Source organism: Trachypithecus francoisi, unplaced genomic scaffold, assembly GCF_009764315.1.
Source record: "Trachypithecus francoisi isolate TF-2019V2 unplaced genomic scaffold, Tfra_2.0 Lachesis_group13, whole genome shotgun sequence".
In the NCBI taxonomy this organism is placed as follows: Eukaryota; Metazoa; Chordata; class Mammalia; order Primates; family Cercopithecidae; genus Trachypithecus; species Trachypithecus francoisi.
In genome coordinates, this window is record NW_022681458.1 from 70,784,558 (window position 1) to 70,808,116 (window position 23,559).

At 40.8% G+C, this 23,559-nt stretch overlaps 2 protein-coding genes across 10 annotated transcripts in view; one reads left to right on the forward strand and one right to left on the reverse strand.

The window, feature by feature from the left end:
- DCAF17 (DDB1 and CUL4 associated factor 17) overlaps window positions 1-16,302 on the reverse strand; it is a 56,707-nt gene extending 40,405 nt beyond the window's left edge. For all 3 annotated transcript variants that reach the window (XM_033231150.1, XM_033231149.1, XM_033231151.1), the window contains exons 1-5: window positions 15,991-16,302; window positions 15,480-15,583; window positions 6,643-6,733; window positions 2,493-2,629; window positions 1,028-1,106 (exon numbers count right to left, since the gene is read on the reverse strand). In XM_033231150.1, the coding sequence (XP_033087041.1) occupies window positions 1,028-1,106; window positions 2,493-2,629; window positions 6,643-6,733; window positions 15,480-15,583; window positions 15,991-16,116 (537 nt within the window). In that variant the 5' untranslated portion in view covers window positions 16,117-16,302. The remainder of the gene's footprint in view (window positions 1-1,027; window positions 1,107-2,492; window positions 2,630-6,642; window positions 6,734-15,479; window positions 15,584-15,990) is intronic.
- A 381-nt stretch (window positions 16,303-16,683) lies between these two features.
- Window positions 16,684-23,559, forward strand: part of METTL8 (methyltransferase like 8) — a 117,929-nt gene continuing 111,053 nt past the window's right edge. For 5 of the 7 annotated variants that reach the window (XR_004441709.1, XR_004441710.1, XM_033231152.1 and 2 more), the window contains exon 1: window positions 16,684-16,814. The gene's annotated coding sequence lies outside the window, so the exon portion shown is untranslated. Of the gene's footprint in view, window positions 16,815-17,438; window positions 17,629-23,559 lie in introns of those variants that run through there. The other 2 variants (XM_033231157.1, XM_033231153.1) reach the window with 2 other exon arrangements.

The window sequence follows — 23,559 nt, forward strand, 5'->3', positions numbered from 1 at the left end:
CAAGAAGGGGCAGCATGTTATAGCGCATAAGAGCAGGGACTCTGGAGCTAAACTGCCTGAGTTGGAGCCTAGGTTCTACCACTTACCAACACTATGATGTTGGATAAGTTACTTAGCCTCTCTGGGGCTCAGAATCCTCATCTGTAAAATGGGATGATGAAACTATCTACTGAAAGGAGTGTGCTGAAGATTAAATTAGTAAATACAGGTAAAGATCTCAGATCAGTGCCTGCCTGTTTTGCAATCAAGGACACCAGTGAGAAAAAGCTGAAGTAGTTCAAATTTAAAATGAGAAAGAACTACAACAGACTCTGCCAAGGTGAGACAGAAAATAAGTATTTTTCTAGATGTCCTGGTGTACAAAGAAACAGAAAACCTCTAAAAGCAGTCTATATCTATTTTTTAAGTGCTCAATAAATGCTTTCCATAGTATTTCCCCATAAGTCACCAATAGAAACAAAAAGTTTCTTGATATAAATTTCCAGACTTTATAAAATTTAGTAAATCCTAGATAATTCTTTGAGAGAGAAAAATCTTTTTAAATAGCACGCTTCAGAAAAAAAATCTACCCATCAACTTTTCTTTTTAAAAATATTTTTATTATTACCTTATTTCAATAGGTTTTTGAGGAACAGGTGGCGTTGGGTTACATGAATAAGTTCTTTAGTGGTGATTTCTCAGATTCTGGTGCACATATCACCAAGGGGCATATGCTAATATGTAGTGTTTCATCCCTCACCCACCTCCCACCTTTTCCCCCCGAGTCTCCAAAGTAAATTGTATCATTCTTATGCCTTTGCATCCTCATAGCTTAGGTCTCACTTATGAGAAAATACAACGTCTGGTTTTCCATTTCTTAATTACTTCACTTAGAATAATGGTCTCCGATTCCATCCAGGTTGCCATGAATCTTATCTTTTATAGCATGCTTCAGAAATAAAAGATCATTAGATTTTTCATAACAAATCTGCAGACAAATTCCTATGAAAAAAATTCTACATTTTATTGAACGTTTAAAAATGTATACCTGCCGGGCCACTGCTGAGCCTCTGTTCTGAGCTGACTTAACTGCAATGACTTCTTGAGGAGTGTCCCAGCTCAAGTATCTTTTAAAAGAATGAAGAGAAGTTTATTTATTTGGGTCAGTTTCCTTATACTTAAAATCAAAATATTACATTTTATAAGTAAACTAGTTTTTAGTTATTTAAATTATAAAAGCAAAGTGATCTATTCTGAAAAATAAATAGCTAAAAAAATTTCCCCTATATCCCTATATGGACATATCCTTATTTAAATATACACATAATTTTAATCTTTCTAGAGCATGGGTGAATTAAAATTGTTTTTGATCTAAGAGTATTCAAAACTTAGGAAACAAAACAATCATTCCTACTTTATTTTTTATTTATTTATTTTTTTTTTGAGGCGGAGTCTCGCTCTGTCGCCCGGACTGGAGTGCAGTGGCCAGATCTCAGCTCACTGCAAGCTCCGCCTCCCGAGTTTTACACCATTCTCCTGCCTCAGCCTCCTGAGTAGCTGGGACTACAGGCGCCCGCCACCTCGCCCGGCTAGTTTTTGTATTTTTAGTAGAGATGGGGTTTCACCGTGTTAGCCAGGATGGTCTCGATCTCCTGACCTCGTGATCCGCCCGTCTCGGCCTCCCAAAGTGCTGGGATTACAGGCTTGAGCCACCGCGCCCGGCCCATTCCTACTTTAAAATGGAAGTTAGAAAAAGCACTACAAATGTTATTTTCACACATTCCATGAACATATTCACTCCAAACATTTACATCTAATTTATAAAACTAATAGTTAAAATAACAGTTCTTGGATTGTATACAGCAGACAATTTAACTGAAACAGACTAGCCTTCAGGAAAATCTACCATAAAGTGCATCTTACATAGAAAATACTATTTGTGGAATACAGGGAATTTTTTTTTAAGCTTATTTATACTACTACAGGTTAGTTACTTATTAGGGATACAAAGATAAATGACAATTGGGTGCGATGGCTCATATCTGTAATCCCAGAACTTTAGGAGGCTGAGGTGGGCAGATCACTTGAGGTTGGGAGTTGAGACCAGCCTGGCCAACATAGGGAAACCTCGTCTCTACCAAAAATACAAAAAGTAGCTGGGCGTGGTGGTACACATCCATAATCCCAGCTACTCAGGAGGCTGAGGCAGGAGAATTGCTTGAACCCAGTAGGTGGAGGTTGCAGTGAGCAGAGATTAGGCCACTGCACTCCAGCCTGGGAGACAGAGCAAGATCTTGTCTCAAAAAAGAAAAAAAAAAAAAAGATAAATGATAAAGGGTCTCTACTCAGACCTCTAAATGTAGTCATCAAGGGAGAAAAAAAAAATAGGTTTATTAATTGAGATCTGGTTATGGACTAGAAAACTGACAGGGGAAAAAAGGCTTGAAATTTCCTGGGCCACAGGTTTCAAATTTTTAAAATAAAATCTTGAATAATAAACTCATAGTAAATACCTGAATTTGCAATAAGGTGCAAGATATATTTTCTCAAGGATTTTTCCCGTAGTTGCTGATATACGAAGTAGCCAATTATGAGCAGTCAGTGCTATGAGTGAGGACTTATAATCTGATGAATTGGGAAGTATATCTCCCTAAAAAAAAAAAAAGAGAGATATAAAAATGAAACTGCTTGGCCATGAACAATTTGCAGTAATCAATGTCCAAAGAAAATAGCTAAATATTCAAATAGCCAAATAAATAAACCACAAAAGAAAGATTAAATGCCCAAATAGAGAATTAAGACAAGGAAAGACAGGATTGTGGGAAATTATTTTCATCATCACTTATTGAGTTTATTCACATAAAGCACTTAAACATGGCCTGAAATAATTTATTATTATGTATTAGTTATTATTTTATTAAGTATTGACAAATATTAGTCATAATAACAGTAGAAGAATAATGATGATGCTACTTCTGTGATAACAATAACAATAATAACAGCTCTTAAAATCATGTATAATATCACAGCGATTAAGAGTCCTCTGCTATTAGTATGGTGGTGAGTGCCTGGAGTCCCAACTACTCGGGAGATTGAGGCAAGAAGATCACTTGAGGCTGGGAAGTCAAGGCTGCAGTGAGTGATGACTGTGCCACTGCGCTCCAGCCTGGATGACAGAGAGCCTGTCTCAAAAAAAAAAAAAAGCGTTCTCTGCTGGAACAGACATTCATATTGCCCCCTTTTCCTTTACCACAGGACTTGTTTCCTTTAGATGGAAGTCAAAACTGGCAAAATGCAAATTACTCCATTATTCACTGTGGTTCTGACCTAAGCTCAAATGAAAAGCTAGAAACCAATGAAGATAGCCAAAGTACAGAAAATGGACCTGGTTTGAAAGATGACCTGTGTCACCAATGAATTACCCTAGAAAAGGGAGAGGATAGCTGCATGGGCACTCCTGTCACTGAGGAGCCACCACAAGGTGGAACTCTAAGGCAGGAAGAAAAAGAAGCAAAGTTTTCTACTTTAATTTGTAGACTAAAAGCGCGTTGTGGTCCCCACTTGTAATCCCAGCACTTTGAGAGAGTGAGGCAGAAGGATTACTTGAGCCCAGGAGTTCGATATCAGCCTGGGCAACTAACTAGACACTGTTTCTAGTTAAGAAAGAAAAAAGCAGCAGCCAGGTGCAGTGGCTCACACCTGTAATCCCAGCACTTTGGGAGGCTGAGGTGGCCAAGTCACGAGGTCAAGAGATGGAGACCAGCCTGGCCAACATGGTGAAACCCCATCTCTACTATAAAAAATACAAAAATTAGCTGGGCGTGGCGGTGCGTGCCTGTAATCCCAGCTACTTGGGAGGCTGAGGCAGCAGAATCGCTTGAATCCGGGAGGTGGAGGTTGTAGTGAGCCGAGATGGCGCCACTGCACTCCAGCCTGGTGACAGAGCTAGACTCCATCTCAAAAAAAAAAAAAAAGAAAAAGAAAAAGAAAAAAAGAAAGAGAGAAAGAAAAGAGAAGCTGAAATTAATCTAGTATCTGCGTAGGCCAAAAAGTGAACAGAAAAAAATGAAGACATAGTTATTTATATATGCTCCCTAAAAATTTGTCTTGCCTTTCAAATGTTAAGGAAAAAATTAGTTTTTGTTTGTGTGCTAGGTCTTTTTTTTTTTTTTTTTTTTTTAGTTTATTAACCCTTGAAGTCTTACACTGGATTCAAGGCAATGATATACATGCATTTATTTTACAATGTCTTATCTAAATGTTGTTTCACGGAGATTTAAAAGTTTTTGGCTGAGCGTGGTGGCTCACACTTGTAATCCCAGCACTTTGGGAGGCCAAGGCAGGCAGATCACTTGAGCCCAGGAGTTCAAGACCAGCCTAGGCAACATGACGAAACCCCACCTCTACAAAAAATACAAAAATTAGCTGGGTTTGGTGGTGCACACCTGTAGTCCCAGTTACTCAGGAGGCACAAGTGGAAGGGTCACTTGAGCCCAGGAGGTAGAGGCTGCAGTGGGCTGTGATCGTGCCATTGGACTCCAGCTTAGGCAACAGAGTAAGACCCTGTTTTAAAAAACATTTTTTTTTAAGTTTTAAAAAATATACTATTTATATCTTGCCTATCAAAATAATTTGAAGCAGCAAATATAATACATTTGAACTACGTTCTTAAACAAGAAGTTGTAATTCACAGAGTCTTGGAAAAGATGGACACTAACTTAAAAGTAGTTTCATATCAGTGTGTTAACAACTATTCAATATGCTTCCTGGTTTTTCTTAAGAGAAAATCTTGCTGCAGTTGAAATGAGAATAAAATGTTTAAAAATAAGTGAGAATAGGGGCCGGGCATGGTGGCTCATGCCTTTAATCCCAGAACTTTGGGAGTTCGAGGTGGGCGGATCACGAGAGGTCAGGAGTTCAAGATCAGCCTGGCCAACATGGAGAAACCCCGTCTCTACTAAAAATACAAAAATCAGCGGGGCATGGTGGTGGGTGCCTGTAGTCCTAGCTATTTGGGAAGCTGAGGCAGGAGAATTGCTTGAACCTGGGAGGCGGAGGTTGCAGTGAGCCGAGATCATGCCACTGCACTCCAGCCTGGGCAACAAAGGGAGACCGTCTCAAAACAAACAAACAAACAAAACTGTGAGAATAGGCATTAGGTTACTAAATTTTTGGTGTTTTACACTAGGGTATTAAAAACTCTCTCAATTAAGAAATCCGTCATCCTCCCCCATACTCTCCAATGAAAATGGATCAAAAAGCTTTAAATTGCTAAAGGCATGACAGTTATTTTCAGCTTTCAATAAGGAGTTGAAGAAGAAAACATAGGTTTAAAAGCTTTCTAATTTTTAAATAGGAGCCTTCAATAAACAGACAATAAGTATTCAGAGAAAAAGCAGCAGCCCCAGAAAACTAAAACTTTATGTAAAAATGATAGCCTGAAAAAAACATTAACAGTAAATTTAACGTATAGCCTCTTATCCTTTAAAAATTATTTTTGGTCACATACTATGAGTTCCGTTTTTCGTAAAGGACAACCAATCAGATTCAAAGACCTGATTAATCTGCTGTAGTATTTCCTAAGTGCATTTCTTAGAATAAGCACTGATCCTATAGAAAACAAATACAGGTCGATTATCCCTTTTCCTACTGAAACGCTTGGGACCAGAAGTGTTTCAGCTCTGAATTTCTTTGGATTTTGGGATATTTGCATATACATAACGAGGTATCTTGGGGATGGGACCCAAATCTAGATACAAAATTCATTTATGTTTCATATATATCTTATACACGTAGCCTGAAGATAATTTTACATAATATTTTAAATTTTGTGTCTGTCACATGAGGTCAGGTATAAAATTTTCCACCTGTGGCATCATGTCGGTATTCAAAAAGTTTTGAATTTTGGAGCATGTCGGATTTCAGATTTTCAGATTAGGGATGCTCAACCTGTATTTAGAAATATTCCTCAAACAAGGAAGTTCTATGATCAAAAGAATTTGGGGAAATGGCTTGACAATCATCATACCTATTAGTATTATTGTATTATTATTATTATTATTATTATTATTAAAGGCTCTGAGAAGTAATTCTATCAATAAACATGTTTAAGTTCTCAAACTCAGTATGTCCCAAACTTAGTTTTTCACAGCCCAATTCTCCCTAATTCCTCTGGCACCTGTTAATAGTCCATGAAAACAGTGTTCTGAAAAATATACACCCAGGCAAAGCTAGTCTTATGAAAATGAGCTTATCCTATTACTTTATCTTTATTATTTTCCTAACAACATTCACGTAAAATAAGTGTTGATCTAAATACTTTGTTATTGTTTCAGTATATTGAGTGGAATGATCTCTTAAACACTAAGATAATTATACATAAGCTTATGCTGCTTATATAACTTTTAATCGATTATAACTTTCTAGTTTTCAGGGTCTAAAAAAATTCTATCTAATTTTAAAAACACATTCATAGTATTAGTACTTTTAATACAGAAATTATTTCATGAGGAAAATAAAAGATATATCTCATCTTGATTGCTTTAAAGATGCAAGAGTCACTATGATATTTAAGTTGTATTCTTTTATGCAATATGTTAATAATAACCGGTTCTTCTAGGCTAAAACTGCTTTATAAACAAATGTTCTAAAAACAAATCTTACCACTGGGCATTCCCATAATAAAGCATCCTCTATTTTTTCTGATTTGGAACATTTTGGCATTTCATAAAGTTTTCTTGGCTCAGATGCAACACTGGGAAAAAACAAAAATAAATGATTATTATTCTTGATAACCAAGACAGTATTTGTTCAGGTTTGAGAGACTACTTTTATTCAGAGATTTGAAATACCAAGGCACATTTGCTTTCCTCTTCTTAACTAAATGTTAGTATTTTTTCTGATCACATAATTCATAGAAAAAAATCTTAAAAATATAACAAGATTAACACAGTTTACAACACTATAAAACTGCCAAAAATAACCCTTATTAACATTTCGGTTCATTTCCTTCTGGTTTATATACATATATGTACCTGTACATTGTTTCCCAAAGCTGTTTCATATTAAATTCTTTCTTTACCTCTGAACATTTACTAAGAATATCTGAATTCCGTCAAGATCAAAAACTATTGTTCTGATATTTAAAATGAAAATTACTGGATAAAAAGGGTCCCATTATTTTAGGATGAAAACTAGTGGATTAAAAAAAAACAAAAAACAAACAACAACAACAACAACAACAACAAAAATCCTTTATGGCTTTTTCTTTAATCCCAAATTACTTTTCAGAAACGTTAAGTTTATACTTCTGCCAATACTGAATGCTATATCTTTGATGTGAAAAATAGTCTCTTTTAATTCACACTTCTCTGATTAGTTGAGATGTGATCACAAATGTTTAATTTTACTTTATTTTGTTTCTTTCTTTTTTTTTTTTTTGAGATAGTCTCTCGCTCTGTTGTCCAGACTGGAGTGCAGTGGCATGATCTTAGCTCACTTCAACCTCCACCTCCCAGGCTCATGTAATCATCCTGCCTCAGCCTCTCAAGTAACTGGGACTACAGGCTCATGCTACTACGCTTGGCTAATTTTTATATTTTTTGTAGAGACGGGATTTTGCCATGTTGCCCAGGATGGTCTTGAACTCCTGGACTCAAGTAACCCACCTGCCTCAGCCTCCCGAAGTGTTGGGATTACAGATGTGAGCCACTTCACCTGGCACTTCTCTTTTTGAGACCGAGTCTTACTCTGTCTCCCAGACTGGAGTGCAATGGCACTATCTCGGTTCACTGCAACCTCTGCTTCCCAGGTTCAAGCGATTCTCCTGTCTCAGCCTCCTCAGTAGCTAGGATTACAAGTGCATGCCACCACACCCAGCTAATATTTGTATTTTGTACTTTTAGTAGAGATAGGGTTTCACCATGTTGGTCAGGCTGGTCTTGAACTCCTGACCTCGCAATCTGCCTGCCCCGGACTCCCAAAGTGCTGGGATTACAGGCATGAGCCACCACACCCGGCCCCTTTTCACTTTTTCTTTTTTTTTTTTTTTTTTTTGAGACGGAGTCTTGCTCTGTCGCCGGGGCTGGAGTGCAGTGGCCAGATCTCAGCTCACTGCAAGCTCCGCCTCCCGGGTTCACGCCATTCTCCTGCCTCAGCCTCCCGAGTAGCTGGGACTACAGACGCCCGCCACCTCGCCCGGCTAGTTTTTTGTATTTTTTAGTAGAGACGGGGTTTCACAGTGTTCGCCAGGATGGTCTCGATCTCCTGACCTCGTGATCCGCCCGTCTCGGCCTCCCAAAGTGCTGGGATTACAGGCTTGAGCCACCGCGCCCGGCCGCCTTTTCACTTTTTCAAATGAACTTTGAAATTAAATTACTGTTGAAAGAGAAACAATTTTCAGGCTATAATTTTATTATATCTCTTTGACATTCTCTCACTGATTCAAAAGTTTAAACCAAACAGTTTCACAGGAATGAAGGCAACTTCATATGCGATTATAATCTGTAGATAAAACACTCCTGGACATTAAATAACTCAATAATATTTAATCATTAGAACACTAATGAACACCACTTACTCTAATTTTTTTTTAAGTTAAAGCAGGTATCTTTAAATCGTGGAAGTTATAAACTTGACATTAAATGATCATTTCTGTCATTGTTGCTCATTTTTCTAGGTGTGATAATGACATGACAAGATAAGAACATGTCCAGATTTCCACTTCCAGCATGAGGGCATGAAGAACTCTGTGGACAAACTCTTTGGCAAAACTGGTGAAAATCATAAAAGGACAACTCTTTAAAGTCTCTGCAAATGGTCCTGGGGACATACAGCATATGAAGAAACATTTATTCAAGAAAACCTACTGCTAGGTAAGAATAGTGAGTCTGTGGTGTCTGAATCAGGACATAGTCCCTTCCTTCTCAATCCCAGCTCAGCAAGATGGAAACTCCACTCCAGACTGGTGCAGGCAAGAGGACAAGGCTCCCTGTATTCCAGGATGACAGCATTTCTCATCAGTCCCCAGCTGCCTATTGCTGGGGCTGAGTCCTGGGTCAGTACAGTCAAGAGGTGGGGCTCCCTTCTTCCACCCAGCCCCTATTCATGGGATGGAGGATCTACCTTGGATGTAGCACAGCTGAGGATACTGAGGCCCTAATTGGCTTTATTCCTCCTTAGAAAATAGTGGTCCTATACTGAGAGAGACAAGCTGAGAAGATCTGAGGCCAGTGTTTCCTCAACTCCAAGTGCTCAGCTTCTAGTAGGGAAGTCACTCAGAGAGAAGCATGGCATTGACTCCCACAACCAGCTAAAGACCCTTAGCTCAGAAACTGTGCAGGAGGGGAGAAGCAGGCCATAAAACAGATAGCTCTGCAGCTCTTTCCAGAAAAACTAACTTCATTTGCAACACAGTGTGGAAAAGTTAAGGCCTAAGAGCACTCACAAAACCTGTGGAGTTTGTGATGAAAGGCAAATGGGAGGGGATTGGTAGACTAATTGGAGATATAGGCTAAACTGCAGGCTGGCTAATTTGCCAGAAATCACCAGAAAAAGATAGCAGGACAGAGCCCTCTTGGGGTTAGAACACATCTCAAAAGCTGATTATTCTCTCTAAATTCTGGTTTCTGGTCCAAGATGAAAACAGCCTGGAAGTGCCACTCCTGTCTGTCCACACAAGACGAAAAATGCAGAACAATCTGAAAATCCATAATTCTTCCTAGATCCATCAGAGAATTGAGGTCACAGGGCAAACTGCTGCCTCCAAAACTGGAGAGATAGGTGGATACTGACAGTCACAGCTTTCCAGGAACATAAGCCCAGGAACAAGCCACTGGAGCCAACAATGCGGGAGACAAAAATAAGGACACTAGAGGAAATTTTAACCTCCGATACCCACAACTACAACAAACAATAACCATAGCCAAACTCCTACTCAGATAAACACAAAATCTCACTCTAAATGCCTATTTACTTCAATTCTTTTAATCCAATATATCTTAAATTTGTAAATTCTTTTTTGAGACAGAGTCTCGCTCTGTTGCTCAGGCTGGAGTACAGTGGCATGCTGATGGCTCGTGCAGCCTTGACCTCCCGGGCTCAAGCGATCCTCCCACCTCATCCTCCCTGGTAGCTGGGACTAAGGTGTGTGCCACCATGCCCGGCTAATGTTGAGATTTTTTGTAGAGATGGGGTTTTGCCATGTTGCCTAGGCTGGTCTCGAACTCCTGGGCTCAAGCAATCCCCAGACCTTGGCCTCCAAAAGTGCTGGGATGATAGGGGTGAGCCACTGTGCCTGGCCTATCCAATATATCATACATAGCCCTCAACCAAAAAAATCACAAGGCATGCTAACAGGCAAAATACAAAAGTTTGAAGAAACAAAACAATCAGAACTGGATTCAGATACGGCAGAGATTTTAGAATTAGCAGACCAGGAAATTAAAATAACTATGATTAAGCCAGGTGTGATGATGCTAACAGGCAAAATACAAAAGTTTGAAGAAACAAAACAAACATCAGAACTGGAATCAGATATCATAGAGATTTTAGAATTAGCAGACCAGGAAATTAAAATAACTATGATTAAGCCAGGTGCGATGATATGCGACTGTAGTTCCAGCTATACTCAGGAGGCTGAGGGAGGAGGATCACTGGAGTATAGGAGTTTGGGGCTACAGTGCACCATGATCATAACTGTGAAAAGCCACTGCACTCCAGCCTGGGCAACAAAGCAAGGCCTCATTTCTTGTTTTTTATTGTTTGTTTGGGGTTTTTTGGGGTTTTCTTTTTTGAGTCTCGCTCTGTTATCCAGGCTGGAGTGCAGGGGCACACAATCACAATTCACTGCAACCTCCACCTCCTGGGTTCAAGCAATTCTTCTGCCTTGGCCTCTGGAGTAGCTGGGATTATGGGTATGTGCCACGATGCCCAGCTAATTTTTGTTTTTTTAGTAGAGATGGGGTTTTGTCATGTTGGCCAGGCTGGTCTCGAACTCGTAGCCTCAAGTGATCTGCCTGCCTAGACCTCCCAAAGTGTGAGATCACAGGTGTGAGCCTCCGCACCTGGTCACAAGACCTCATTTCTAAACTAATTAAATAGCTGATTAACAGGATCAGGAATGGGAAAAGTGGACACCATGCAAGAAAAGACAGGCAAATTAAGCAGAGATAAAAATTCGAAAAAAAAGAAAAGAAAAAAAGAAATACTAGAAATCAAAAAACACCATAAGAGAAATGAAGAATGCCTTTAACAGTCATCAGTAGACTGTATGCAGCCAAGGAAAGAATCAGTGAGTTTAAAGATAGGTCAACAGAAACTTCCCAAGCTGAGGAATAAAAGAGGAAAAAGAAAGAAAAAGTAGAACAGAATATTCAAGTACTATGGGAAAATTGGAGAAGGTATGAAACATCCACATAATGGGAATACCAGGAGGAAGAAAATGAGAGAAAAATAAATATTTGAAGTAATAATGGCTGAGAATTTTCCAGAACTGACAGACATCAAGCCACAAATCTGGGAAACATATTCAAACTGCAGAAATTCAAAAGTGAAGAGAAAATCTTGAAAGAAGCCAGATGAAAAAAACGTACCTTAACTACATAAGGGGAACAATAAGAATTAACTTGGATTTCTCCTCAGAGAACGTAAGAGCAAGTAGTGAGAGACGTGAAATACCTGAAGTGTTCTGGTGGCTCATGTCTGTAATCCTCAGCAGAGGCTGAGGTGGGAGGATTACTTGAGGTCAGGAGTATGAGATCAGCCTGGGCAACACAGCACGACTGAGACCCCTATCTCTAAAAAAATTGTTTTAAAAATAGCCACATGCCTATAGTCCTAGCTACTTGGGAGGCTGAGGTGGTCGGACTGCTTCAGTCCAGGAGTTTGGGGTTACAGTGAGCTATGATTGTGCCACTGCATTCCAGCCTAGGAGACACAGTCAGATGCTCACTTTGTGGGGAAAAAAAAAGGCACAGATAGATTAAAAGTAAAGTAATGGCAAAAGATACAATGTGCAAACACTAAACAAAAGAAAGCTGGAGTAGCTATACTAATTTCAGACAAAGTCGAATTTGGCAAGGAAAATTACCAAGGATGAAGTGGGTATAAGATAATGAAAAAGGTGTCAATTCTCCAAGAAGGCATAACAATCTTTAATATATATGCATCTAACAACAGAGTATCAAAACACAATATGGCAAACACGGATAGAAATGCAAGGAGAAATAGATAAATCCACTCACTATGATAGAGATTTCAACATCCATCAGTAATGAACATCTCCAGCTGGCAGAAAGTTAGTAATTACGCATATACTTAAACTGCAAGGTACCATCAGTCAACTCAGTATCTCATCCAACGACAGCAGAATACACATTCTTCTCAAGCTTACACGAAACATTCACCAAGATAGACCACATTCTGAGCCATAAAAGACACCTTAACAAATTTAAAAGACTAGAACTAATATAAAGTATGCTCTCAGGTCACAGTGGTATTAAACCGCAAATCAATAAAACAATGATAACTGGAAAATCCCAATATATTTGGAGAGTGAACAACACATATCTAAATAACACATGGGTCAAAGAAATCTCAGGAGAAATTTAAAAATATTTTGAACTAAATGAAAATGCATATACAACATACCAACATTTGTGGGATGCAACAAAAACAACACTTAGAGGAAAAGGTATAGCAGTAAGTGCATATGCAGAAAAGGAGAAAGACTTAAAATCAGTAATCTAATTTCTACCTTAGGAAACTAGTACAAGAAGAGCAAATTAAAACCAAAGTAAGCAAAGAAATAACAAAAATTAGTCAGAAAGTAGTAAAATTGAAAACCAAAAATCAATAGAGAAAATCAACAAAACCAAAAGCTGTTTTTTTGAAAAGGTCAACAAAATTGATTACTAATATGAGAAATTAAAGAGTGGCTGTCACTATGGATCTCATGGGCATTAAAACAGTAATAAAGAAACATTATGAATAAGTGTAGGCTCACAAGTTTGGATAATTTAGATGAATTCCTCGAAAGACACAATCTATCAAAATTTACCCAAGGAGAATTAGATAACTTGAATAAGTCTGTATCTATTAAAGAAATGTAATCAATAATGAATAACCTACCAAAACAGAAGGTGCCAAACCCCAGATGCTTTCAATGGTTAATTTCACCAAGCATTTAAAGAAGAAATAACAGAGAAGCAGTGATCAAGACAATGTGGTACTGACATAAGGACAGACATACAGATCAGTGGAATAGACTTGAACGTCCAGAAATAAATCCAAAAGTGTCCATGGTCAACTGATTTTTGACAAGCGTGGCAAGGCCTTGCAGTGAAGAAAGAAAAGTCTTTCTAATAAATGGTGTTGGGACAAATGTACAGTCACATGTTTAAAAAAAATGGAGTTGGATACCTACCTTATATCATATACTAAAATTAACTCCAAGTGGGATCAACCACCTAAACATGAGCTAAAACTATAAACCCTTTAGAAAAAAACCTAGGGGCAAATCTTCATGACCTCAAATTTTGCAATGGATTCTTAGATATGACACCAAAAGCATGAGTAATGAAAAAAATTTACATAAATTGGACTTCATCAAAATTAACCTCTCTGTGGCTGGGCGCAGTGGCTCACACCTGTAATCCCACCACTTTGGGAGGCCAAGGCGGCCGGATCTCCTGAGGTTGGGAGTTCGAGACCAGCCTGGCCAAATGGAGAAACCCAATCTCTACTAAAAATCCAAAATCAGCCAGGCGTGGTGGCGCATGCCTGTAGTCCCAGCTATTCCGGAGGCTGAGGCAAGGGAATCACCTGAACCCGGGAGGTGGAGACTGCAGTGACCCGAGATCACACCATTGCACTCCAGCCTGGGCGACAAGGGTGAAACACTGTCTCAAAAAAAAACCCAAAGAAAATTAACCTCTCTGTGTTTCAAACAATAACATTAGGAAAGTAAAAAGACAATCTACACAATGGGAGAAAGTATTTGTAAATCATATATCTGATAAGGGACTTGTATCTAAAATATGTAAGGATTTTTGTAAAAAAAAAAAATTTACAAATGGACAAAATAAGCAAACATTTCTCCAAAGAATAACATACAAATGGCCAACATGCACAAGAAAAGATGCCTGACATCACTAGCCATCAGGAAAATGGAATCAAAACCATAGTGAGATGCTGTGTGTCACACATCAAGTGTTGACAAGAATGTGGAAAAATCAGAACCCTCATATACTGCTTATGGGAACATAAAACGGTACTACCACTTTAGAAAAGCATATGGTAGTTCTTCCAACTATTAAACGCAGTTACAATATAACCTTACGACCTACCAATTCCATTCCTAGGTATAATCCAGAACTGAAAATAAATGCCCACATAAAAACTTATGGAAATGTTTATAGCAGCATTATTTATAATAGCTAAAAGGTAGAAACACCAATGTCTAACAACTGATAAATGGATAAGTAAAATGTGGTAACTGATACAATGCAATATTATTCAACTTTATAAAGGAATTCTGATGCATGTGACAACATGGATGAACCTTGAAAACACGCAAAGGGAAAAAGCCAGTCACAAAAGACCACATATTATATGATTCCATTTATATGAAAAGTCCAGAATAGGTGAATCTACAGACAGAAAACAGACTAGTGGTTGCTTAGGGCTCAGGGTAATGGTGGTATTGAAGTGATTGCTGAAAGGTACATGGTTCTATTTTGAGGTGATGAAAATGCTCTAAAATTAACTGTGGTAGTGATTACATGCATCTGTGAATGTACTAAAAATTATTGAAATGTACACTTTAAATGGGTAAATAATATGGTATGTGAATTATATCCTAATAAAGCCTTTAAAAAGAAAATGCCCATTTTTTAAAAAATGCAAACTGATGTATGTTTAGAATATGCTTTAAAAGAGGTAATGCAAAAGGAAAAGTGGGTTAGATAAAGCAAATGTGGCAAATCTTGATAGTTTTTGAATCTGGGTAATGAACATATGGGGATACATTGTGGCTTTCCTTCCCCCCTCATGTTGGACAGTTGTGGATGAGGTTGACTGTGAAACATTTTGGATCTCTAAATACTAGGCTTTTGTTTGAAAAAATGTCTCTTAAAAAAAAAAAAAAAAGGCAAGTACTTCCAAAACACAATCCATCAGTTCTCCAAAGCAGCATCTAATTATTTGGTGGGCAACTGAATTTCTTGACTGTGGTGTAAGTAGAATAAAATACTAAACAGTATTCTGAACAATCTATGGTTTTGCCTGCACTATAGTTTTGCTTTAAGTTGGTATTTACAAAAATGACACCTGCAACTTTAACAAGATTTTAAAATCACGTGCATTTTTTACTCCCTACTCTTATTTTGGACCCATTTTTTCATTTTATTTCAGTAGGCACTAATGTAGGCATGTGGTTCTATACGAATTAGTTAAGATCAACAGTGAGGTGAATTACAGCAAAATTATCAATAAAAAGTTACCTGCTGACACAGCGCCGATAATTGTCAAAATATATTCTTCCTCTCTCATAGGCTATAGGTGACCTGGAATGAGTTGTCCAAACATTCTTAAATTTAGTACTTTCCTAAAAGACACAAAGAATTTCCGTTTAGGAAAGAACTCTTAGGCTTCCACTGTGCACCAATTTTAAGTTGGATTTTAAATTTTCAAAGCAATATAATTTCACCTGTTATTTAAAAACATTATTTTGCATCCTTCCTCGACTCTGTCCTCATGTTTTGGCTTAATGAGGCGACCAACTATTAGAATAATTGTTCCCAGGTAAGACATAAGAAGCGTAAAACTAAAAACATCTGGTGGCCCTATTACCACCTATTGACTAATCTCCCAGATTCCGGGCTTGTATCCTCCTCCCCATCACAAGTGACCCTATAAAGGGGGGCCCAAGCGCGTTAAAACCACATCCCCTCAGGAGGCTCGGCCTCCAGGCGCCCGCGGCCCTCCGTCCCGCCCTGGCCGGCGGGAGGTCACCTGGCACACCAGCGCCCGCAGGATGCCCAGGTTGGTCCTCTGCACCACGCCTGCGTCGCGCGAGAAGCAGCCCAGAGCCCGGCGACTCAGCCGGCGGCACACGTTGGGCTTCCGGGTCGGGCCCATGGAGGCGCGGGCCGGACCCTGTGTAGGCTGGGCCGCTGAGGGGCGCGCCCCACACTCCCGTGCTGAGCAGCCGCCGCTGCCTCCGAATTTCCACGCCCAGACTTTCCTGGCGGGGCCCAGGAAAAGCTGACACGGGGAGGCGGGCAGGGGGCACCGACGGCGGGGCGAGGGAAAGCAGAGCCTCTTGCACCGCCAGAGCACGGAGAGGAGGGAAGAAATACTCCCTTTTCGATCTGCCCCTCCCAGGCTCTCTGGCCGCTAACAGTGCGACGCTCCGGTACGGCGCGACCGGCCGGAGCCGCTCTCTCACCGGGAAATGTAGTTCCCAGTGCCTCGTGAGGCAGCCTGGCTTCTCCCAGGAACTACAATTCCCGTCAGGCGGCTGGGAGCGGGCCTTGCCCGGCCCCGCCTCTGCCAGCCGCGGCCCCGCCTCCTCCGGCCGGCGGAGGCTGCGCTGTCTAGCAGGCGCGCCGTTCCGCGCTGCCAGTGGCTCGCTGGGCAGATCCTTGGGGACGCGATGCTCCCGCTTCCAGGTCTCCGCTTCGTGTGTGCGCCCTGCACTTAGGGATCCGTCCCTCACTGCCCCGGTACCCGCAAGCCGCTCGGCCCCTGACCTTCGCCCTGGAAGGTTCTGGCCAGGTGCCAGGAGGGGCGCTGTGTCGTGGGCGATCCCCCCAAAGCAGCGTCCCGTGCTAAAGGTACGCCCCGCGGCTTTCCTCTCAGCCGCACGTTGGCTGAGAGGGACGGTAAACTGTGCTTTTGTATTAGGAAGATGATGGCTTCCCATTCACTCTTAGTTTCACCCTCCAAACTGGTACTGAGTTACTCTTTCCCGGAGGCCAGTCCTTGGGTGGCCTGCCGGGATTCTGGCTGGTTTTGCGATTATTGCTTCATTTTCTTTCCTCTCGCCTCCATTCTTTTTTCTTTATAGGGAATAAAATATGAAATGCTTACATTCTTATTGGACGGCCTAAGATATTCCTTGTCGATGTCTCTAAGTAAAAGATACACTTTAGCCCTGCCGTGTATTCAAAGTTCCCAGCACACTAAACGTTCAGCAAGCACGTACCACATGTGTCCCACTGCCTTGCTCTAAGTCCTTAAGGGTGGTGCCGCTGTATCTCCCACGTGGGCATGCTACCTCTTGTTCATAGGTGCTGACTGGCAGAGCAAAAAGTACAGTACAGCAGGGTCTCTTATGGCATTTTTTCGTTCAGCGTCATTTTGTATAACTTGAGAAAAAATAATAGTAAGTTCCTACTGGGGCTACTGTTTTTGTGGACCTTGCCCCTTCTCCCCACCTCTGCATGGGTTTTCACCAGGTGCCCCAGGGTACTGCCTCCCACATCTCAGTGCAGGCTGGGTGAATTGGCCTTGTCTGTCTGTCCTGAGTGTGGGTGTGAGTGCTCCCTGCGATGGAATGTCCTCGTGTGCAAGGGTTAGTTCCCACCTTGCACCCTGAGCTGAGGGGATAGGCTTCAGCCACCCTCGACCCTGAACTGAAATAATTGGGTAAATAACTATCTCACTTGTTTTTATTAATCTTTCTTAAATGTATGTATAGCTCCCATTTATTTCAATGTTTTTTTTTTTTTTTTTTTTTTTTTTTGAGACGGAGTCTTGCTCTGTCGCCCAGGCTGGAGTGCAGTGGCCAGATCTCAGCTCACTGCAAGCTCCGCCTCCCGGGTTCACGCTATTCTCCTGCCTCAGCCTCCCGAGTAGCTGGGACTACAGGCGCCCGCCGCCTCGCCCGGCTAGTTTTTTGGATTTTTTAGTAGAGATGGGGTTTCACCGTGTTAGCCAGGATGGTCTCGATCTCCTGACCTCGTGATTCGCCCGTCTCTATTTCAATGTTTAATATTAGAAGTGTTTTGGTTTTTATTTAGGAGTTTGCTGATGTTTTTGTGACCAGAAATATGTTATGGGAACTTAACTCTTGTTTATATAAATTGGCCTATGGTAAAATGGTTTTGTTATATGTCATTTTGCTTACAGTCAGTTTCCAAGAATCTGTTGATAACGTTAGGTGAGTACTTACAGTACTGGGTGAGTGTGTTAGGTCACAGTTTAAGTGTTTAGTAAAAATTGGCCATATCTCTTTTTAACGCTGCTGAATTTCCTTCAGGCCTCGAGCTTTTGCTGATTTTTCATGACTTATTTACAGCATACAGTAGAGTGCTTTGTATATTTTTAGAGAGTGCTACAATAGTTAATTTGGTAATTCATGAATGCAGCTGTCACTGAGACAACTGGAACCCTGAAAAGATAACTGGGTTTTCTTTGGCTTAAATGAAATTGAAATCATTGCTGAATTGAATTCATCAACTCTCTCATTTCTTCTTCCTCTTTGCCCCCACTTGTTTGTCTTCTTTCCTGTGGCCTTTATTTCACCACTAAGTCATCACCAAAGGAGAGTCATCCTGGATGCCTTGCTGTTCCTCACCCACAACCAAGTCCTTTAGATTCTCTTATCCATCTCATCTTCATTTCATCTAAGTAATTTAGGGCTTCACCATTTTTTATCACATTATTAAGTAGCCTTCTAATTTCTGCCTTACTTGTGACACAGGATTTTTTTTTTTTTTTTTTGACGTTGCTTTGCCAACCGGAGACCTCCACAGCCAGAGACCTACCCAGGCCTTTCTTGGGCTGGGATTGCCACAGGAGGTGCCCTGCACAACTGGCCCACTGGGCCACTCCTGGCTTGCATGCAGGCATGGATACTGTGGCCACCTGACTGTGGGCTCAGCCCCTGGCAGGAGAGGGTGTCTGAGCTGGCGAGTGCAGAGTTGTGTGGCATCCAGCTGGTTGCTCCAAGTGCTGACACAGGAGCTGGCTCCATGCACGGTTTGTGACTGGACCAGGCATGTCACAAGTGACTCCCACAGTGGACTCTGGAGTCCAGACTAGGGGAAGGTGGTGGTAACCAAATGGGTCAGAAGCCCCAGAGGTGTTACAGCATGCTAACAGCTCTTTTAGACCTGCCATCTGTAGCCTGATGAACAGGGGCGTGTTAACAGCCCTATCAGTCTTGTTACTCCACTCCAGCCCACAGCTCTGGGGCTGGCCTGGCCACCTGCCCTGCTTCCTGTTGCATGGGGTGGCCATCAGGTGCTGCTGGTGGGGCGGAGAGCTACTGTGTTACTGTCTTCTTCCTACCCATGTTTGGTGGCATCCTGAACTCTTGTCCCGTGTCCAAGAATGAGATTACACTAACAACTGGAGGGTGAGGAGGACAGAGAAGAGTTTCACTGGGCAACAGAACAACTCTTGATGCAGGATTTTTGCTCTCAGCTCAGCTAGGTCTGAGTTTTTGTCTCACAACCAGGAAGAATTAGCTGTGTGGACCCCAGAGAGTGAGTGGAGTAGAATTTATTTAGTGAAAGGAAAGCTCTCAGTAAAGAAAGGGGTCCTGAAAGCAGGTTGCTGGTTGCCCCCTTTACAGTTGAATACCTGGGCTTAACGTGCAAATTTCTGGAAGCTCCACCTCATCCTTCTGGTGTGCTTGTGGGCCCTTAGTCTGAGCTACTCCATATTGATTATTTCCCTTACTGCACATGTGTTAGGGAATGGAATCTACTGTGGGCATGTTTAGGCAACCCCTCTGTGCAAGTTCCCTTATCTGTGCTAAACATCTGGTGTAAGCACTTTTGGGGCAGGTGGTAGGTTCTTCATGGACCCTTCCTTTACTGTCTGCCTAAAGCAAGCTGGTTAACTCCTTTTATTCTCAGCCAAGGGGGAACGCAAGGGTGGTCCCCCACCCAAAGTAGGGTGACGTCTCTTCCAGCATGGCTGGGTCTGGGGTCTTTATGGGCTCAGAATAGGGAAGTGCCAGGTGACTGATTTGTGAGTATGCAAAAGAGGCTAAAACAAAGGCACCACTCAAAGGTGGGCACAACAATATGAAAAAACAAATGAGAGAAGGGTGGGTATCAATCAGAGGAAAGTGTGCCAAATGGGAAGAGAGGTTCTACATCTGGTCCTTAAATTTATTCAGGACATGTAGCTAGGCTTTAAACTGTCTTCAGCTTAAAGGTCAGGTTTCACTGGGGACTCACCCCCATCTGCCTAGGATTTGTCTGCCTCCTGCTGCTATCACTTGGGTACTTTTAATTCCAACCCTCCTCCATACAGGTGCCAGAGTGATTTTCCTAAAGCACAACCTGTCACTTTCCTGTTGCATTGTTTCAATGGCTGCGAACACCCATAGCAGAATTTCTTATATATTTATTTATTTTTGTTACACTGTAAGTTCTGGGGTACATGTGTAGAACGTGCAGTTTTGTTACATAGGTATACACGTGCCATGGTGATTTGCTGTACCCATCAACCTGTCACCTACATTAGGTATTTCTCCTAATGCTATCCCTCCCCTAGTCCCTAGACAGGCCCTTTTTTGTTGCTGTTTTTGTTTTTTGTTTTTGAGATGGAGTCTTGCTCTGTCGCCCAGGCTGGAGCGCAGTGAGGCGATCTCAGCTCACTGCAGCCTCCACCTTCTAGGTTCAAGTGATTCTCCTGCCTCAGCCTCCCTGGTCACTGGAATTATAGGCGTGCACCACCACACTTGGCTAATTTTAATATTTTTAGTAAAGACGGGGTTTTGCCATGTTGGCCGGGCTGGTCATGAACTCCTGACCTCAGATGATCCCCCCACCTTGGCCTCCCAAAGTGCTGGGATTACAGGCGTAAGCTACCACTCCTGGCCCAGAATTTCTTTCTCTTTTTTTTTTTTTTTTTTGAGATGGAGTTTTTTGCTTTTGTTGCCCAGACTGGAGTGCAGTGGCATGATCTCGGCTCACTGCAACCTCTGCTTCCCGGGTTCAAGTGATTCTCCTGTCTCAGCCTCCCGAGTAGCTGGGATTACAGGCGCATGCCACCACACCTGGCTAATTTTTGTATTTTTAGTAGAGATGGGGTTTCATCATATTGGTCAGCCTGGTCTCAAACTCCTCACCTCAGGTGATCTGCCCACCTCTGCCTCCCAAAGTACTGGGATTACAGGCATGAGCCACCACACCCAGCCGAGCAGTATTTCTTACACCCAAATAAGATACCGAGAATCTTCCACTGTTAACTTAAAACCTTTTTAGTATGTCACATATATGCAAAGATAAAACTAGGTATAAACTCTTCATGTTATCTCTTTCTTTTTTTTTGTCTTTTTAATTTGTGTGTGTGTATTGTATCTTTTATACACTAATAACACCCAAACATCTACAAGTTAAATGAAACAAAGCTATAAAACCAGTAAATTCAAATGATTGTGAGCAATGAGACTTTAGTTGAACCTAAAAAGCTCTAATCATGAATGTCCTCTGTGGAGTACCTTCCTTAAAGAAAGGTCTGTCCATATTACTCTTGTGTTGAGAGATTACTTGATGCCTTCACCTCTTTTCTTTATTTAAATCACCACAAAACCTTCCTTTGTTCAATATGTCATGGCTTCATTTGTCCTTCACTTGACAAACAACATCATTTACATATAGTAGTCCCCATTTCATTCTCGTTAACATGCACCAGTGACAAACAGCATCACTTGTTTAGCAATACACTCCTAAACACACGTGTGAATTCAAATCTTGTGACAGCACTCAATTAAAAAGTGCTCATTCAGATGATCCACTGTCCTTTTGTTAATATTCTTTTTTAAAAAGATTTTTATCAAATTGAAAATGAAAGGTTTCTCCTACAGAAATCTCATAGCCTTGAAGATATGTGTACAAAATCCCTAGGGGTTCACATAAGGTATACCTTATAGTACAAAATCTGAATCTCTTTGGGTAGAGCAGCGGGCAGTTCATTATCTTCCCACATTTTCATTATCTTGCCCACATTTTCAGCTTCATCTCTTTGGCCATCCCTCATGTTTGCTTTTGTGGTTCTGACATGTTTGCCGACTTTCTCAAGCCAATGTGCCTTTATATTTGAGATTTTTTTTTATCTGAAGCTTCCTTTCCTCTCCTCTTACCAGTTTATCTCAAGACTCATCCCAGGTATCCGAGCTCCACTGAGACCCTTCCCCTAACTCCTCCGGCTTACTTAGTAGCCTTTTCTGTGCTTCCATGTTACTGTCTACACTGTTGTGGCACTATATTAGAATTGTCATTTGTCTGTCTTCCCAACTAATCTGGGCAGAAACTGGGTAGTAATATAATTCTCCCTGCTTTACACTACCTAAAATGTGGTTAATGCATATGTATGTTGAATGAATGAATGGACTATAAAAAACAATATGTTTGTATAGCATCTATTATCAGCAGCTAAGTACTTTTTTTTTTTTTTTTTTACTTTATTTTATTTTCTTGGGAATAAATCTCAAAGACTGGTCCTGAACTCCTGGGCTTAAGCAGTCATCCCGCCTCAGCCTTCCGAGTAGCTGGGATGTATAGTGGGATTATAGGCATATACCACAATCCCTGGCAATAGCAGCTACTTTTAGCTTAGATGCAGAGATAGTCTCCACTTATTCTTTAAATCAGTAGGAAGTCACAATATTATTAAATAACTTTCAAAAAAACTTAAATCCTTAAGACTTCTACCTATAAAGTAGATATTTTCCATGTGTTGAAGGTAAAATGGCATAAATAGATACAGTTTTATGACTGGAAAATGACTTCTCTTAGTTTTGGGCATAGAACAAATATTGGTTCTTCTTTTTTTTTTCTATTCTTTGTCTGTGTTTGTTTACAGAATACTTAACCATCCTAGCCATGATATTTTAAAGACAAGAAAGAAGAAATATTAATTCAAAAGTTAATAAAATGCTTTTTGTTCATATACTTTGTTTAAAGAAGCATAGTATAACTGAATAAATGTATAAAATACTTAGGTTATTAAACTTGAACATTTATTCAGAGACAAATTTTAACCAAACTATAGGAAGTCATTTATTCAACATGTTTTTGTTTTTCATCCATAATGTGCAGGGAAAAAATTTTGGCTTAGCATATAGTTGTAAACAGGATAGACAAGATCCCTACATGTGGGAGGAGATAGACAATAAATAAATAGATGGAAAAAATAAGATTTTCAGGTAGTGATAGTGCTGTGAAGAAAATAAAACAGGGTGATGTGCTGGAGGGTGGTTGAATACCCTGCTTTAGCCAGAGTGGTCAGGGAAGGCCTCTCTAAAGAGAATACTTGCAAGCTGAGCCCTGAATGATGAGGAGGAGCTGATGTGCAACAGTCCAGAGTAGTAGTTCAGGCAAAGGGATGCTTGAGTTCAGGATCCCTAAGGCTTATAATAAGTCAAAAACTCTCAGAAGGCCATTGTGACTCTTTAGTGTGCAGGAGGGATGTAAACTTGGAGCAGTCGAATGGGACCAAGACATGTCAAGCTTTGTAGACCATGGTAAGGAATTTTGGATTTTATTCTGTTATGATAGGAGGCTTTGAAGAGGGGAGTGACATGATCTATTTTGTGTTACAAAAAGGTCATTATGG